The 18712-nt window shown below is 40.1% G+C and overlaps 1 protein-coding gene across 6 annotated transcripts in view; it reads left to right on the plus strand.

The window, feature by feature from the left end:
- Positions 1-18712, plus strand: part of MYO1B (myosin IB) — a 112874-nt gene that overhangs the window by 25825 nt on the left and 68337 nt on the right. For all 6 annotated transcript variants that reach the window (XM_027636732.1, XM_027636733.1, XM_027636735.1 and 3 more), the window contains one exon: positions 4154-4269. In XM_027636732.1, coding sequence (XP_027492533.1) covers positions 4154-4269 — 116 coding nt within the window. The remainder of the gene's footprint in view (positions 1-4153; positions 4270-18712) is intronic.

Here is an 18712-nt window from a genome sequence, read left to right on the forward strand (position 1 = left end):
CTGTACATGTAATCTTCTCTCTTCTGGGCCCTTGGGACATTGCAAGTCTAACTTTGACAGGAGAAAAAATAGCTTTTTTTACTATACTGTATCCCAGGTTGTGAAATATTCTCCCATAACCTGTACTAGTGGTCTTCCAAAAGCTCCTCTTCTTGGGTTGGCCTGTGCATGAGATTTCACCACAGTACTTGTGCATCCTGGCTGTGGAGGTCTCTGGGGACCTTACACTGGGCTCACTGTAAGGTTTTTGCGACCTCTCAGCTGAAAATGTCCAGTTTCTAGCAAGAACTTTCCTCAGCCCTTGGCTGGGAAGAGGCTGCTGCCTGTATATTAGCAATAAGAGCTTTATATCGTCTTGCTATTTCAGGCCTCTTCTTAAGTCAGGGTTGGCTTGGGTTAGAAAGATGCAGAAGGCCTTGCAAGGTGCCTATAAGCTTGAAGTAGCCCCAGTATCTTGCCCCAGGTGTTTCTTCTCCCTAGGGGAAGAAAATGGGGCATCAAAGTGTCTTGGTCGTTGCATCTCCAATGGTACTTAGAAATGACATGTAACAAATATCAACAGCTTTTCCAGTTGAATTGGGATTTGGAATTTTCTTCCTGATTGGGGTATAGGAACGAGTGGTATGTGTTGTTTGGTGGGGAATGCAGAATGCATTGTCATTTAAGCTGATAAAAATTTGAATGCTCTTTTCTGCAGATGAAATGTTAGCCCATCATAATGTCTCCATGTGACATGACAGATGCACTGATAATGCTGAGTGAGAGGCCCTTTTGCTTTGAGTTCCAAACAAACACACCAAGGAGACAAAAGTTGCCTTTGTGAGTTATTGCAATAAAGTAGAAACTGGAAAGAAGGAGGGAATATTATCAAAAGTCTAGTTAGCAAAACTTAAGGAGACAGCAGATCTTGTCCAATCTTGCATAATGAGACCATGTCAAGATCAAGAAAGAAATCAAATCTCCTGACTGTATTCTTTGCGTTCATCATCATGAGTCCACTCCTCTGGGGTTTCATTTTTGTCCTTAAACAGGGAAAATAAAGAATCTCTTTTGTCCCTGGGGTACTGTGGTATGGTCTCCCACTACTCTTGGGTGTTCTGCTTTCAGCAATGGAATGTTTCTGTGCTTGTCGCTTGCTCAAGGATTTAAGCCATTTATTTTGTTTGTTTATAATAGAGTTCTGGTGGGAAGACAGATGTTATGTGGGAAAGCTATTTTCCGGATCTGTTTATCCCTGTTATGTGGAATCTCTCAGACCACCATTAGCAAGTAGCTATTAGGCATCAGCTTTGAGAGATTGGCATTTCTAGAAGAGGAGATGTATTAGTTCTTGTAAGCAGCTTTGTGGCAAAACCAGTGATTTCTTGGCATGCTTTGGCTTGGTGTTTAAGATGGACAGGAGTATGTCTTTGTTTCCATATGGTCATTTAACCTTTTGAAATATTGGTATTTTAGGAAATGGTCTGTATTTGTTCATGTCTGACAATAAAGAGCTGACTTGAATTCCCAAAATACATTGCCTAAGCAATACTTAGCTATGAAGAGATGGTTCTAAATAAATCTCATTTGAATGCCTGTATTTAAAATTAAAAATCAAAGTTTTCACTTTCACTCATCGTTTTTACCTTGACATTTCAAGGTACTTCAAGGAACTTAGCAATTAAATTGTATGCTATTAAGGTAGCAAAATAGGGGCAAGTCTTTGAGTTCTGAAGAATTAATGTTTCAAAATACAATCTTCAGGATTTGGCCTTCATCTCTCTTCTACTGATACTTTCCAAAACTGATTTCACAACAGGCCGAATTCACAAATTCCTAAGATTTAGAAGGAAACAAGTTAATGTATTAATGTTTTATCAGGAAAGAGTCCTAATTGGGGTATCCATGCACTTGGGAAGACTAGAAAGCTTCTTATGCTTTGGGTATCTGTTACCCATGCCAAGAATCTGTAGACTTGCAAATTGCCAAGGCCGCATGTGTGCAGAGAGAGCAAAGTAAACACTGTAGAAAGGCAATTTTTGCATTTTCATCTTGTTCAGCCAAAGAGATTAGACATAGTTGGAAAGCACTTTCCTCCGTAGGGGGAGGATGACCACAAAACTAGAACAATTTTTTCCTTGTTTGAAGAACATATACATAAGCACACGCTGCGGTTTGTGTTTAAAACAAGCAAAAATCTTAATTATTTTGGAGTTGATCTCAGCTGTCTGTATCTGAATGCCTCTGAGGGTGCTACCCTCCTGAATTGTGGTGTGAGGCAGATTATAGCTGTCCCTCTGTTGGGTTGCAGCCTGGCTGCCGAGGTGCGAGGCAGCTCCACGCTTGCTCCCCCTCACGGCACTCAGCACGGGCCTTTGGGGTGAAACCAGCCTGTCCTAGGGTATTGGCTCTGTTCTGGCCTTGAATGCATGTCAGGAAATGCTTTGCAGAAGGTACTGTCCAGTTGAAGGGAGAGGAGGTGTTTAGAAATGGTGAGGCTTGAGCCCAGTGGGTGAAGTGCTGTGTTTCATCGTAGCAGCACGGTACAATGAGTTGTCAGCAGTGGCTGCTTCTGATTCATCCTGTGAGTGGTAAACATTACAAGGATGAACTACGAGAGTCTTTGAAGACCTCATGCCACTTGTTTTATCACTGCAGTCTAGTTTGTTCCACTCAGTTTGGGACAGAAAACGCCACGTGAGTTCATGCCTTCCCTGCGCATATACGTGCTATGGAAAATAGGAAATATTACTCTCCTTGCTTTCTGCTTAGAACCAAATTTAGTTAGCGTGTAGCGTGAAATTGCTTTAGACTTGAAAGTTAGATAGGGAAGGGTTGCAGCAATTAATGTTTTTCATTTGTGACTTCAGGTCTGGCAGTAGTTTGGTGCTCTACTATTGCTCAGTAACTTGGGCTCCTCATGCCTCTCCTCCCATTTACACGTGCAAATTACACCGCTTTCCTCTAAGAAATGTGAGGGGTGAAATCCACATAGTGATTGCGAGGTACTAAAGTATCACTGCACAGAAGTCATTTAAAATCCTAGATCATTGTAAGAACTATTGGGGGTTTTTTTCTGTCATTAGTATAAATGTAATCCAAGTAGTGGGAACCTGTGGCTTTTGTGTACAGCTTTACATCTCCCAGGTTATTGAAAAATTGTGTTTCATCAGGTGTTAGTTATTTATTTCCTGGTTGTGGAAAGAGATACCAAACACTTGAGGTTTTATTAATCTTTGGTCAGTATCTGCAGGCAGGATGGAATGGGGTTTTGGCATTTTTTGCCCCTCTGGTGTATTTAGATGCAGCCTTTGCAGCTGGAGGGAGGCCTAGGGAGCTGTGGGACACCCAGCAGTAGACTCAACAAAGACAAGTTAATTGTGTCATGTGCAGGCGTGGTAGTCGTGGTGCACAGAACTGGTCTTCATTCAGCTCGGTAGCGGATGGGATCTAACAGAGTAAAACAAAAAGCTCCCTCTGCTTTTCCAGTGGTAATGGTGAGTATGTTTAGAATCTGGACGCAAAATTTACGCTTCGCGTCATGGTAGGACTTTGTCTGACTTGAACCCTGACAGTAAATCTCTCCTTTGGTGGAGACCTGTCAGAGGCTATTAACCTTCAGGTTTCTTCTCTGTGAAGCTGTTCTGTGCTCAAGGCTTTGACAAGGTATCATAAAGTTCCTCCTTAGGTAGGGGAGCACAGTCCAACTCCAGCATTGCCTTACGTGGTTTTGTGTTAGTGCCCAAGGGCTGCAGCAAAACTCGTGTGACATTTGCCATGCAGATGGAGTCAGTTCTTCATGAGCATCTGTGTCCTTTTTCCTTTCCCTCCCCCAACTGAATTAGTCACAGAAATATAGTACGATTGGGCTTTCTTTTAAAAAATGTTCATAAGAGGCTTTCAGTTATGTAGAAATAGCTTCTTGGTACCCAACAGTGATTTTTGAGAGAGATTTAAAACACATTTCAGGGCGTATGCACATATTTATTTATTGCTACAATTAGGTGCTTTTTTTGTTTGTTTGTTTGTTCAGGGGTTTTTGGGGTGGGTTTTATTTTGGGTTTTTTTGGTGTTTGTTTTTTTTTTTCAGAAGCATTAAATGGGCAAACAACATATAAGCAGCAAAAGTATGTTAAAGAGAAAAATTCACGATAACTTTTTTTTCCTTCAACAGACATACATTGGCAGCGTGGTGATATCAATAAACCCCTACAGGTCTCTACCCATTTATACTCCAGAGAAAGTGGAGGAATACAGAAACCGAAACTTTTATGAACTCAGTCCTCACATGTAAGTACAGCAAAGAAGTTTTAGTTTTCATTCTGTCCTGGAACAGATGGTACCAGCTGTCTCTCTTCTCAAAAGCCGTGTTGATTAAAGCAAGCAAAACGAAAATCACACCACCACTCCCACAAAATGAATTTTTGTTAGCTCATCTATATTCTAAAATGAAGGCAGAATGAGATACTCTTTCATGCACTTAGGTTCTGGTATGTGCATTTCAGAACATCTTCCCCTAATTATTAAAAGTAGCCATTATTACTGCATGGGAAAGTAAGCAGTGTGTTTTCAAGGAAATCTCTTCCTTTCGAAGTCCAGACTGCCTTGTGGAAGCCTCTAGATGTTAAATATGTCTGACTCATATAGTGTTACTTTTGATATCTGAAACTCTTAATCTTTGTGCAATGCAAAAAAAAAAAAACCCAAACAAAAAAGAAAAAACCCTCATGATGAATATAGAAACATATTGGACATGTCTGAATGGTAACTGTAGGAAAAAAAAAAAGCTTGATCTTCTCTTCTCTGTACTGGGTTTAAATGAGCTCATTCCAAGAGGACAGATAGAGCACCATAAATATATAATGCAGATTTTAAGGCTAAAATATATAACAGAATTATTGGTCAGAGCTATTGAGAATAAAGGAACATGGTTAAGCCCTGTGCATAGTAGGACAAAATGCTGATTGCAGATGCGGGTGCTACGGCTGAAAATGAGGTACCTGGGCTTCAAGGTCTGTATGTTGCAGTGATCATTTTATCTTGTCAGACATTGTAGTGGTGAGGTTAAAGCCACCTGTTCCTCTTCTCTGCATGACACTAGGATAGAGAAGTGTTTCCAACTGGTTGTGAAGTTGTACCTGACTTTGCAGCCACAAATTCAGGAGACTGACTTGAGCGATCAGAGAAGTGTCTAAACATGGCCATAAATTTTTCATCTTCCTTCAGTGTTAGCTTTTAGGTTAAAAGGAAATTATGTGTGGAAATAGTTCTGGAAGTAATTTTATTCTGATTAATTTTTTGCCTTAAGACTTCATCTGTAACATTTCCACATGTGTTGGGCTGAAATGCAGATAGCGCGTTAATCGGATCGAATAAGCTTCTGGTAGTTCTTGGACCTCTTGGGTCTGAACTCTGGCTATATTCAGGTTTTCTTTCTTCACAGTTTTGTTTAGCAAGCACAGTTGCTTGCTAAATTGACACAGTTCCTTGCTAAAAGAACTTTCTGCTCTGCTAATTCTGTTCAGCTGCATAAAATTTGCTGTCAAATGATGGAGTATTTTAAAAGTAAAATCTGGGAGTTAAAGTGTGTCTGATATTCTGAAAGTCAGTACTGTGTACTTGGTTACACCTTGAATCAAGTACATAGTAATATATTGATCTCCACATTTTTCCACCTTTCTTGAGAGGTGATTTTCCATAACAAAAGTGGTCAACAATCATTCTTGTGTGTATTAACTTGTTTTAACTTGACAGAAATATGTTACATAAACATCATTCATCACTAATGACAATAATTGTATGGTCAGGCTGCTATCTCACAGCAAGAACTTCTGGAGCCCAAGAGCAGGAGATTGAAGTGAGAAAATGTTGACTTTTATGTCAGGACATCTTGACTGCACTATAGCAGTAGATTTTCATTGCAAGTTTGGATGGAGTCCCAAGTTAAGAAAAATATAAGCCTAATTTGTCTTGGGCATATATGATCTCTCCACAAATTTTCTTTATTTGTTATGTCTCCTGTATGAAAATTTTGTCTTCTGACACCTGCTAAGTAGACAAAATATCTTTAAAAATAGAAGATTAGGAAATAATCTTTGTTATTGTTTCTTTTACCGATATGGTATTTTCAAACTGTAGAAATATAAAATGATTTTACTTTATGGTGACCTTGCTTCCCTTCCCATCTGCCTGTAGATGCTTATAGGAATTGCAGAATCAAGAGAGTCACTTTAGTCTCTGCTAAAATTGGTAAACTTCTCACTATCTTTAAAAGATATTTGGAAAGTATTGTAGGTGTATAAAATAAGTGCTGTGTAGGCTGCCTTGTGCCATCTCTGACAAGCCTAAACAACTTTTCATCCCCTTTTGTATGTAGTGCATTGTGCTGTACCTAAGGATTCATGCCAGTCCAGTTGTTCACTGTGTGAGCATGGAGCTGGTCCTTGAATGCTGGTTAACAGACCATGAGGTGGGTGCACACGGTGGCCCTACAGTCCTGCTGGAGCCAAGCCTAGGCTGTTCACCAGTGGGGTGCTTGCCTGCCAAACTGGTCAGTACAGACCAGGAATGGGGTTTGGGACAGAGCTGGCATCATCCCATCCTTGGAGCTTGCAGCTAATTCTAGGGTTGACTGCTCTGGCAGCAGCAAGCCGCTGCTAAAAGCAGGGTTCAAACATGTCTGGGGAGGCTGCTGCACTTCCATAGAGACCTTGCAATCTTCAAGGTGGTTTTTTTTAGCTGCTCAGGAACTTTAATGAAGAGATGCTGTGAGACAAATTGCAATTTGTGGTATTTTTTCTGCCATGGGGGTAAGAAACCCCACACTGATTTGTGGAAATGTAGGTACCTACTTTTCTTTGATGTGTAAATCTCCACTGAGCCATGGCCTCTTCAGAAGTATTGATTGTGGGTGAACCCACTGCACCATTTCAGTGTGCTTTGGGAAAAGACTTTTCGTTCCTGTTGTGTAATCCTGAGCAAAGCTCTGGACTTTTTATAGGGAAACTAATGCATGCAACCTAGAGAGTGTGTGTAGAAATAAAATTACATGTAGTGTGTTTCTTATTTCAGTGTGTCTTTTGTACAAATAATGTGATTTTGTTACTAATGGTAGCTAGAAAGATGCAAATAGTTCATTGAAAAAATTTTTAGCGGTGGTTTGGTTTGAGATTCCTTTAGAAACCAGGTCAGTATGGCACCAAAACTCTTCTGTCAGAAATAAATGTGCTGTCACCTGTTGGCATGATAACTCACATTCTCCGATGTCTGGCATTTTGGAGAGAACCTTCAGGTTTGGGAACCCCAGGTTTTAAGTGTCAGCATCTCCAGAGTAGTCTGCCATGGGACATTCCTGCAGCTCTGGTTTTGTGTGGGAGCTCCTGAGAAACAAGAAACAAATCACGGTTTGGTTATTTTCCAGTAGTTTTATATGACCTTCCATCTGTGCTCGAGGTACATGCGTGTGTTCCAGTGTGATGGATTGATATAGGGAGAGTGTTCTTGAGAATGCCACCTGTCCCAGTTAAATAGCAGGCTTGGTGAGCAAATGAAAACAGAAGGAAAGAAAGAAGTATATAATGCCATGAAGGAAATCCATACCTGGAGGTTTTTTCCATATATGGTCATTGAAGGAAACATACTTACGGGAGTGAAAAATCTGTTCAGGTGTTTTCTTAGCCCTAATCTCAAAGAGGAGGGAGGGAGGGAACACCTAATCATCTGCTCTGTGTTTCCTCAAGAGTGTCTGTGAGAGTGACTGACTCTTTCAGTGACACCAGTTAACACTTAATTGCAGGGTTTGGACAGGGTTGTTTTGATGTTTTGTTTTGTTTGGTTTGGGGTTTTTTTTCCTTTTTTTTTTTTTTTTTAATTTGTTTTTTTTTAATGATCTTTGGAAACTAGAGTAAAGCCATGGCCACAGTTTGAATGGGCAGCCAAGCTGAATTTCCGGGAGAGAGTTTGTGATCAGGTGATTTTGGATAGAGTTACACCTGATAAAATTTGATCAAAGAGATTTTATTTTAGTAGTTTGTTCCTCTCTAAATACACTACTGTTGTTGTGGCACCATATAATAAAGTGTTACTTTTCTGGGTCTTCTGCAATGCTTGTTTTCATAGTCTGTGGCTATTTGCATAGTTGTAATAGGAAGTTTACCAAGCTTTTTAATTGTTGGGTTGTTGGGGTTTTTTGGATGTTTTGTTAATCTTGCTGGTTTTGTCTTGATCTGCAAGGCAGGATCAAACTTGTCTCTGACTTGATAGGGCAGAGTATGACATTTCAGTGTTCAAACAGTTTGCTGCTTGATTTGTGCAGTCCTTACATTTCTGTTCTGCTCTCTCAGTTAATGTAATTACTCTTTCAGTTGATGTAATTGCTGCTTTGCTTACCTTGTGGGTAGACTGGTCATGAGAGCAAGCCAAGCTGTCTATCTTGCTGTTTCACATTGATTTTCACCAGTGTCAAAGGCAGCTGCTGGTGTCTTTGAAGTGAATGCAGTGGGAAATAAAATAGATTATCGTAGCACATATTTGTAACCATAATGCTGTATCACTTTCCTACCAGTAACAGATTTGCTTTAAGGGATTGCAGAATAGGTGCTCTCATACATTTCCTATCTTAACATCGGTTCCTGGCTACTAGCAGCTCTCTGTCCCTGGGAGGTGGGGTGGCATGTGGCTTTTTGCTCCCCTTTGTGTTCTGAGATGCCTTACCTGCTCGCACTAGAAGAATCACAGATTATTTTGAGGCACAAAATAAAAGTGGCAGCTGTATTGCTAATGGCAAGGTACAAGCAAATGAGGGTTTAGTCAATGTGCATTTGTTTTAGCTATGCACTGAAGGTTTTATGGTGAATAACTAGGAGCACAGTAAAAACCTGGAGAAGGCTTTTTATCAGACGTCTATTGAATTCCACTTGGGCAATTTTGCTGTATATTTTATTTACTTGTTATTAGTTCTTTTAAATTGGACATTCCTGAAGAGACAATAGTTTGCATGTAAAGCTTTCAAATTTAGAAAAACTTAAACTTTTACAGGCAACTCCAGAAATCCAGCTTGCCTTAAATGGAATACAAGCACAAATATATTTGTTAAAATGTAAGAATGAGGAACTTATTCATGTTCCCCATTTCAAGGATTGTCACATAGATAATTATTGGGACAAATCATTAACTTGTGGATATCTGCAATTACTCTGACAATAGATAGTGTTTACTGTTTCCTTTTCAAGTTTTGAGCTGATATAAGCAGTGAATATAGAAGTTATATTTTTGCTTCTATCTTTTTCTTTTTTTTTTTTTTTTAACTGGTGTTCCAGGATTACATGTTTTTGGAAACACCAAGATTACAGTAACTCTTTTTCCTCTATGATGTAAAGCAAATATTTTTGTCTGAAGTGTATGATAAAACCTCAGCTGTGAAGGATAGTTTTTAACTATATGTAAAACTAAGCTTTTCCCCATAGATAGCAGAGTTGTAAGATACATAGTAGCTGTCTTTATTTGTTGAGGAAGGGGGTGGTGGGGTGAGAGCCTGTGATATGCTTAAGTGTCCTTCATTGCCCCAGTATGTTTATTTTAACATTTCCGTTTCAGTTTGTACTTTCCTAATCTTCGTTTGCCTTTGTTTTTTTTTTTTTTTTCTTTTTTTAACCATCCCCTCCATGGTATTGTTCACCGTGCAGTGTCTACTTTTTAGAGACATTCTGTTCTTATTTCTAGTAATTCTTTACTTTTCCAGAGACTCAGTCTTTAGGCTTGTTCATGTGGCTCAGCAGAGTGCTTATTCCTAATAATTCTTTACTTTTCCAGAGACTCAGTCTTTGGACTTGTTCATGTGGCTCAGCTGAGTGCTGCTTTCAGAAGAGATATATAGTTGAGGGAAAATGATCACTTCAGAGGTTAGTTGGCAAAATCTGTGGCTGATAGAGATCATAAATAGCAATTAGGGAGGACTGTCAGTACCTAATTGTTAAACCCATGCTAGGAATTAGTTGAAAGAGAAAGGAGATGAAAAAAAAAACCTACAGAGAACATTCAATTCTTATTTTGGCAGGGGTCAGGATTATTGCTCTCTTAACCTCTCTAGTGAAGCAGCACTGGATATGGTGTATCCCTGAATGTAAGTACCTCAAGCATAGAGATGAAAAGAGGATGAAGCATCATATTTGCTTCAAGAGTCAAAAGACTTTGTGCCTGAGAAGAGCCTCTTCTGTTGCAGTCTGCTCTCACACCACCCATGGGATTCACAGTTTCCTGTATTTTACACTTGGTAGGAGACCTCAGAAGTCCTTTTGAGAAAATAAGAGTTTTGAGGAGGGCAGTTATCATGCGGCTGTATTGAAATGGCCATCTCATTCTCTGAAGGGCATTTTGGAAGTGATTTGCTGACTTGAATGCTTAGGGTATGAAGCAAGATTTCTCTTGCATATGACAATAAATTTAGCTTTTCCCTGAAATTTGAGCAGGCCTGTTTTAGTGGGTTTGGATAGCACATAATGCAGCCATCTCACCCCAGTGCTCCAGAGGTGGATGTAGTCTTATTGACAAGAACAGTAGTTGCTTGTTTGCTGCTGGTATTAGGTTGCATGAAAATTTGTAATAACACAGAATAATACAGGAAATGATTTATAGCAGGATGTGTGGCTGTAAGGAGGCTCCAAAAATGCACCGAATATCCAAGAAGTATAGACAGCCTGAAAAAGCAGTGTATAGATGAATGTTGTACTTTATTTTAATTTTTAGAATAGTCTGGAGTGACATTTAGACTGGATTCCAAAGTTTGGTGGAATGAGCCTTTCCATCAGGCCTCTAAGTAGCGCTGTCTAAATTAAGGAATGAAAAGGCCCTTTAAATCCTTTTTCTATGGCACTGGTGCTGTCATTCTTCTGTGAGTGTCTGGGACATGGGATGTCCAAGATGAGAATGTACAATGCCATGTTGTAGCCGCAGAGCTGTTGCACAGGTGGGGTGGAGCTGCCAGAGCTGCTTGCACACAGGCTATGTGGAGTCAGGGTGGATTTCTATGCTCTTGTGGCATTTAAACACTTCCTAGGCTAAGAAGGAGTATATATAGAGACTACAGGAGATATAAAAAGCATCAAGACAACACTGTCTCCCAAAATACCCCAGGGGATGGAGAGTACTGGCTGCTGCTGGTCTCGATCTTCTGCATCTCTCTGTCTTTTAGAAGATACAGAAACATATTCTGCCATGACAAAATTATTCAAAAGCACCAGATCCACTGGCTTACAAACCATTGAAGTGTCCACAGCTATGCCAGTTGGCAGTGCTGTCAGCCACAGCTCCTGAGGTCCCGCTGCCAGATATCTCTCCTCTCTGGGCAGGGCCCACCTGGCTCCACTAGAACCTGCTCATCCATCAGTTTCTCCTTTGGAGAGCTGTGTGTGGTCCTAGCCAACACTCATGTGTCCAGTGGGCTTCTTGAGAAAGCTTGCAAAAATGTAAGGCTTTGGGTACCTTTAAAAAGTAGTGAGTTTGTAAGGAAAACACTTAACTCGAGATCTGTTCCAGATGCTTCTGAAACTCTATAATTGTTGTCATGGCATACAAAGGAAAATAATCTTGAAGCACCCTTCATGAATTAACTGCTGGCTTAGAGCCTCAGCAAAATAACTTCATTTTCAGAACTGTTTTCAAATATTTACTCATACCTCTGTACACAGCATGCTTCACATTTGACTTCAGTCATGTTGGGGATCGAGAGTCAAATGTTTTTAGTTATCTATGGTGATCTCTTTCTCTCTTCTTTTTTTTGCATATGAGTCTATTTGTTATAGTCTGTGTTTATTTGTAAGCACTAAAAAGTTTGGGGGTTGGCTAGATTATTAGACCAACGATAATTAGGGAAAAAAAGCCAAAAAACCCAAAACCTTAATATATGTTGGAGATGTGTGTAAAGGCTTCAGTAGTCTAAATTAATGGTAACATTTTTGCCAGATCCTATTTCTCTCATTTTCCTGGAACTGGATTGTTCTGTCTAGCTTTCATATTATGCCACTGGTATTTTTAGGATATAAAATGCTGAGAGTGTTTTTTTTAAATTAATTCACATTGTCACGTAAAGTAAAATGTTCCAATAGCTTCATTTTTCTTTTCATTAGAATTTTGGGGCTTTTTTTGCACACTGAAAAGGATGACTTGTACTTATAAAGGAGACACTGCTATGTTTCGCTTTCTAAATGCCTCTGAAAAGTGAGGGCAGGTAGAAGCCCTGTCAAAAATGAGACAAATCCCATTTTATGCGTTGCGTGTTCATGGACCAGAATTTTCATTATGCCCTTCCTGCACTGACAGCGTGGTACTCTCTTAAGATCTGGGATTTCAGATTGCAATTAAGAACAGCTGTTGTCCTTTCATTGGAAGTGTCCCGTTGTGTTTAATGGTTGTCTTTTTTTCTTCTTTTTTTCTTTTTTTGAACAATTTAGAGCACACCAGGAAATGCCCATCTGCTCTGCGAGGAGCCTTTGTCGTGATTTTAGATACAGCATAAACAAGGCTAATGTTTAAAGCCTTAAAGAAACTTCAGTAAAATTTCAGATATTGTACCACCTTTAGCGTCAGATCATTTTTCATTCAATCTCTTTTTATGGGCAACATTATGCAAAAGGCTGCTTTTTTCAGCTCTGGGTACATTGTAGTTAATATAGTTTGGGTTATTAAAGATAAACTTTTTCATGTTAGGAATCAGGAAATACACAGTCTTAATATTTACTGTCTAGCACACTGAATAATCTTTTACTTATGTTTTGAACAGATAAGAGAGCTGAGATTGGGGTTTACAAACAAAGGTCGGAACTACAAAGACAGTTTAATTGTGGTCATTTCAATAAATTAGCTCAAATCTGCATTTTTTTTGTATACACGCTTTCTGTTTTACATATTAAAGAAATGATTTTTAGTTGCTTAACCTTGTGGAGTTCAAGCTGTAACTAATCATAATTACTCCAAGATGACTTTTAGTGAGAATGTATCCACAGGATGAAAAAAACCGTGTGCAGTTGACATCCTCCTTGAGCATCAGCATTCCAACCAAGGATGTAGGTGCAATACATTGTCCCTAGAAATAGTCCACATGGGCTGAACTGAAGCCTTGTATTTGAGCAGTCTGAAGAAGGCTTTCATTTCCTGCTTTGACCATTCATAGAAAGATAATTTTGGACGTATATCCACAAGTCTCATTCACAAACTTGAGCAAATGCCATTTAATACACTGAATACACACATTAGCCCAATGTTGTACCTGAGCTAACAAGCTCTCAGAAGCTCAGATAAGCTTTAGTGCCTACTTTGCCTGGGGGTTCATGACAGGTATTTTGTTTGGAGAAGGGAGCTGGGAGGCAGATATTAAGTTGCGTAAGCCTTCTTAGCTTCTTAACAAACTACTCGGTTTGTTAAGAGAACTTAAGAGTTACTTGCAAAATTAAAAAAGATTCAGTAACTCCTTCTGAGTAGAGTAGCAGCATAACTATGTAATTACATAGTGTTGACATTGCCTTTCAGATATTTTCCAGATAACTGAATTAATTTTATTTGCAGTTCTGTCACTGTTGTCTCTGATAAACTTGTAGGCCCACTGCATTCTAGCTTTTGTTACAGAGCCTAGATTTCAAATCTGATGATTAGCAACTTAACTTCAGCTTACAAATAACTATGAGGGTGTGAGAATACTCCTACTGCCTCCCTACTCTGCTCTGATGAGCCCCACCTGCAGTGCTTCGTCCAACTCTGGAGTCCTCAGCTGGATGCAGCTGACAGGAAGGACAGTGACCTGTTGGAATGAGTCCACGTGATTAGAGGGATGGAGCATCTCTCCTATGAGTAAAGGCTAAGAGAATTGGGATTGTTTGGTCTGGAGAAGAGAAGGCTTTGGGGTGACCTAATTGCAGCCTTCCAGTACCTGAAAGGAACCTATAAGAAACATGGAGAAAGACTGTTGACAAGAGCATGTAGTGACAGGATGAGGGGGAATGGGGGAATGGTGTCAAACTGAAAGAGGGTAGGTTTAGATTAGATGTTAGGAGAAAATTCTCTTCTGTGAGGGTGGTGAGGCACTGTAACGGGTTGCCCAGAGAAGCTGTGGATGCCCCATCCCTGGAAGTGTTCAAGGGCAGGTTGGATGGGGTGTGGAGCAACCTGTTCTAGAAGAAGCTGTCCCTGTGCATGGCAGAGGGGTGGTTGAACCTAAATGATCTTTAAGGTCCCTTCCAACCCAAGCCATCCTATCATTCTATTTCTATGGTACTGTGATATGAATTTGGTGGAGTGCTTGGGATTTTTTCTGCTGGCAATCCATTGTCTTCCACTGCAGTGTGTGGCTGACATCTCTTTACCTGTCTCATCACTCCAAGATGTATCTTTTTATGTGAGATGTCATAGCTCTTGGATGTGTGCTGCATTCTGGAGTTTAGTTGTGCAAGGTTACGCTGTTGTCCTGTGAGGTGAGACCTTTTAAAGCATGTCCCTTTCTATGAAGTGAGTATGTGAAACTGCACTCCCTACTTCACTGTTTTTCTCCCCATGAGTACTGGAACATGTTTCTTTACTTTAGAATAAAGGAATAAATTTGTTTTTCACTCTCCGGTTAGCAAAGTAGAACAAGCTTATTTGGAAAGCACCGATACATCTGCAATAAAATTATTTGCAGTGAGAGAAGTCCCTGTGTGAGCATGTGGTAACAATAAACACATATTGTGGAAGTCAAAACTTGACTTGCCATATCTCTGCTGTTACTGCACTGGGAGGAAATTACTGATTCCTACCTTCTGACTTCAGGGTGATGCTTCTTAAGGCTGCAAAAAAGAGCAAGATTTTCCATTTGCTAAGCAGGAATATGTTTTCTGAGGCAGAGACATAAAACACTATGTGCTAAACATTTTTCCATGTGAAATCATAAGAGCAGCACTCTCCCCTTCTCTGCCCCAGGAAAACCCTGCAACCAGTACAGCCCTGTTGCGGGGGGATATGTGAGACCTGGAAGTCACTGGCATTTTTAAATGGAGCAAATCTGTGCTCTGCCACTCACTGGGACAAGGATAAGCCCCCCCCCAAAACATCCTATTTAAATAATAAATTAAAAAAGGAAAGGAGAAAAGTGACTAATAGTATATTCCCATCTGTACAGGAAGAGCCAAGTTATATTGATCATTGTTCCTCTAATGGGGTTATAGAGTCTTGTCTTCTGAGTATCTCACTTAACCTGTACCCCGGGCCTGTTTTTTCTGAAATACCTATGGATGATTGTAAGGACCCATGTTTAACCACAGTCCGTGTTTTAAAAATGAGGAATAATTGTTTTACAGTGTTTCATTGAGGTAGAAGATAAATTATAGTGTTATTAGGAGAGTCCTCTTATAGCATGCTGTTCTCATGGTGCAGCAGCATACTCAAAGCATTTCTTGTTCTGTGGAAAAATATTTCTTTTATGTAAAATTTGGTCAAAGCTGACATGAACTAAACACGTGTGTTTGACCAGTGAACTTCCCTGTGTTTCAGACACACCCTGTATTAGGTACAGAAACTAATTCAATTTTCTGTAAAAATATTGAGAGTCTGGATATTTCAGTGCAGAAAGGGAATGACTGTTTTCCCTTCCTCCCCCGTCCTCACTGTCCCACCAGCCCTTCATTTTTACATATATACAAGAGCTCAGAGGTGCAATTCAAATCTAGATTTGAAAGAGTAAACTGGGATTTTAAATAATTTTGTGCCCTCTGGTTAAACTCTGACAGAAGCCAAGCATGGCAAATCAGGTTGCACCTCTCTTCCCTTACTGTTCAGCTGTCTGACCTTGCTACTCCATTTGAACTGGGGAAGTGGAATAAATCCTAATTTTTACAAGCCCAGCCTCAGGGACTGCAAAGCTTCAGAAGGTCCATGTTGAAACACAAATAGCTTGCCATCAGCACTTCTGCTGTGCCATGAAACTGCTTTCCCTGCCAGTGGCCACAGGCTCATGTAGTGCAGTTGGGTTGGCAGTGCAGGGAAAAACCTGGAACTTCTGATGCAGAATATGGTCATGAACATAGCTTCAGCATATAGTTTGGCAGTAAAAACACTGAGCCTAAGGAGTTGGCCGGTTTAGGCAGTCATTAAATCAAGCATGCAATTGCTGATTTATCTTAGCAAATAAACAGCTAATTAAATACAGTTTTTGATAAAACAATGGAAAACACTTCCTGTACTTCCCTTCAAGGGGACAGTAAAATTATTGGTTTTGTAAACAGAAATGCCCAAGAAACTTGAAATCCCTGCAGTGCACGTTACAGCAGACTGCTTTGGTGTAGGTCTGCGGGAGGCCCGTCTGTGTCCTCCTGTGTGACCATGTAGGAGCTGGTTGGCTGCCTTGCATAGTGCAGCTCAGTATTTGGAGTGAGAGATTGTTTTGGTTACAAAGTCACTGTAAATACTGTGGAATTGGGAGTTACCAGTTGATGTTAGTATGGGGGGGGGAGGTGACGGTTATGTGCCATCCAGCTGGCTGATGTGATTTCAAGGAAAATGAGACTAGTCAAGGGGATGTCCAAGCCAAGCTGCTCTTCTGAAAAGCAAGGTGGTATTTGCTTCCCAGCCTTGATTTGTGTGTATCTTCACTTTAGCTGGCAAGAACCTGCTCCAAATAGGAGTTTGCTGTTTTAATTCCCTTCTTTAGGCAAACTAAGTCACGAGTTACACCTGTTGTTTGTGTGCAGCTGCAGGTGTTTATGGTGTGTACAGCTGGCATTGGTCCACGTTAATTTGGCTTGGTATGCCCTGGAGTACCAAAATCAGCCTGGTGTTCCATGGTTAATGTGTCACCAGGACAGGGGATGGGCTTGCTGGCTGCATCACCAAGGCTCTGCCTACTGCTCCCCTCTGCCACCATCTTGCATTACTTTGGAAGGCCCAACCTTGGACCCCTGCCCAGGTCAATCTCCTGATGGTCTGCTGGACGTATTTCCCCACCAACTGACAGCACTGAGCTGTTGACTGGGATGTGGACACTCTTACCAGGTTTGCTAAAACTTAGATGGATTGTAGTCTGGATTGGAAGGTGGTGCGATCATCCTCAGCTACAGAGATCCTGTTTTGTACCAGTTGAAGGAAAATAAGGCAACAGCTGTGTCATAGGCTCCGGGTAAAAGGCAGGCATCTTGTTTTCCATCATACTAATGTGCAGCTCTAACAAGATTCCTTAGATGTTGTTGAAATAGGCAGAAAATCAATGGCTGCATTTTTGGCTCTTGTGTACAGTGCTGGGGAAAGATCATCGTTGGTTTAAAAAAATAGTTTTTTTTTTTTTTACTTACAGTAAAAGGAAGTGATCAAAACTGATAAAGTCTGCCTTGAAATGGAAATAGGTGCCATCCTGTGAGAGGGAAAAGGATCAGGCTGTGATGAGCTGCAAGGTTGTGCAGGCACAGTAGTTGGGGAAGAAGCATTGGCTGAACCTCTCTGTAGGGAGGTTTTTGAGTTGAAGTCCATTGAACATGTCTAAAATTTGCCTCAGTCTGAGAAAGATGAAGTTTTCAGCAAAAACAGTTTTTTTCTTTTTGTCCAGACCTCAGACTATTGGCCTGAAACAAGTCTTCTAAACCTGCAGTGTATGTGTGGGCATTGGAGGGTATATTATATTCCCAGTGTACCAGAACAGAAAATAAATCTCTCTGGCTTAATATTAGCCTGTGTACTGAAGTGTTTTACTCTTGAAAATCAAGAGTGACTTTGTCCTTTCCCCCCTCCCTTTTTTGCTGTCCCTTCCCTTCCGTAAATTAGGGCTGCTTCTTACAAATCAAATAGGCTGATTTACACAGCTTTGGGCTTTATTCTGCATCTAATAATGTCACAGTTGCTAATGTGAATAACAAAGCAGGAAGGTCTACACAGGAGGTACCCTTCTGCTGTATTAGCCATGTAGTATTGTTGATCAAACAGGTTTCTGTGCTTACCAGGAAAATAAAAATGGAGAATATGAATAGGAGAAAAGGTTTTCCATCTGTCTTAGCACACCTCTTTATCCTCATGTTTAAATTTGGTGGTGTTTTTTGTTGTTTTTTTTTTTTTTTCCTGATTGGCATTATTGAAAGAGCAGCTGCTTGCCTGTGAAGGTCTATCCTAGCTGATGCTCCATCAATTCAGCTGTTACTTTATTCACTCCAGTGGCAAGCTAATCAACCTTTTCTTTTCAAGTGTGTCAAAGTGCTGAACATGAGACAGTTTGTAATTATGGAAAATGGGAGTACACTTTTTATCCTCAGGGCAATTAGATTAAATGATTCTGCACTATGAGCTAATACTATAAATAATATCTTACAGTTGTTTTCCCTGAATGGTGAATTTTCCACTGAGTTTCAATGTGCAGGGGAACATATATAGTGATGATTTACAATGTAAAGCCTCTAAGTACCTTATAAAATTTCCTTCTACTCTTTACAGCTCAGGTTTGTTTTTATACTCACTCAAACTCTGATTCTGATGTTTTCCCACTGCATAGTATGAGAGAAGGAAATAATTAGTTTGCTGTTACCTTATTACTGAACACTTCTGTGCATTCGGAAAGAGAAGGAAGGAAATCAAATGATGCTCTTAATTAAACTTGAAATAATTAAATTATATTTTATGTAAAATTTATATTAAAAGTGTATGTACAGTTTACATTTTACTGCTCTTCTTTTTAGTCTAGCATGGTACATAGTCTTTGATAAGCACTAACTTTTAGTATCCTGCCAGTGTGTTT

Source organism: Corapipo altera, unplaced genomic scaffold (assembly GCF_003945725.1).
Source record: "Corapipo altera isolate COAL_440 unplaced genomic scaffold, ASM394572v1 45, whole genome shotgun sequence".
Classification (NCBI taxonomy): domain Eukaryota; kingdom Metazoa; phylum Chordata; class Aves; order Passeriformes; family Pipridae; genus Corapipo; species Corapipo altera.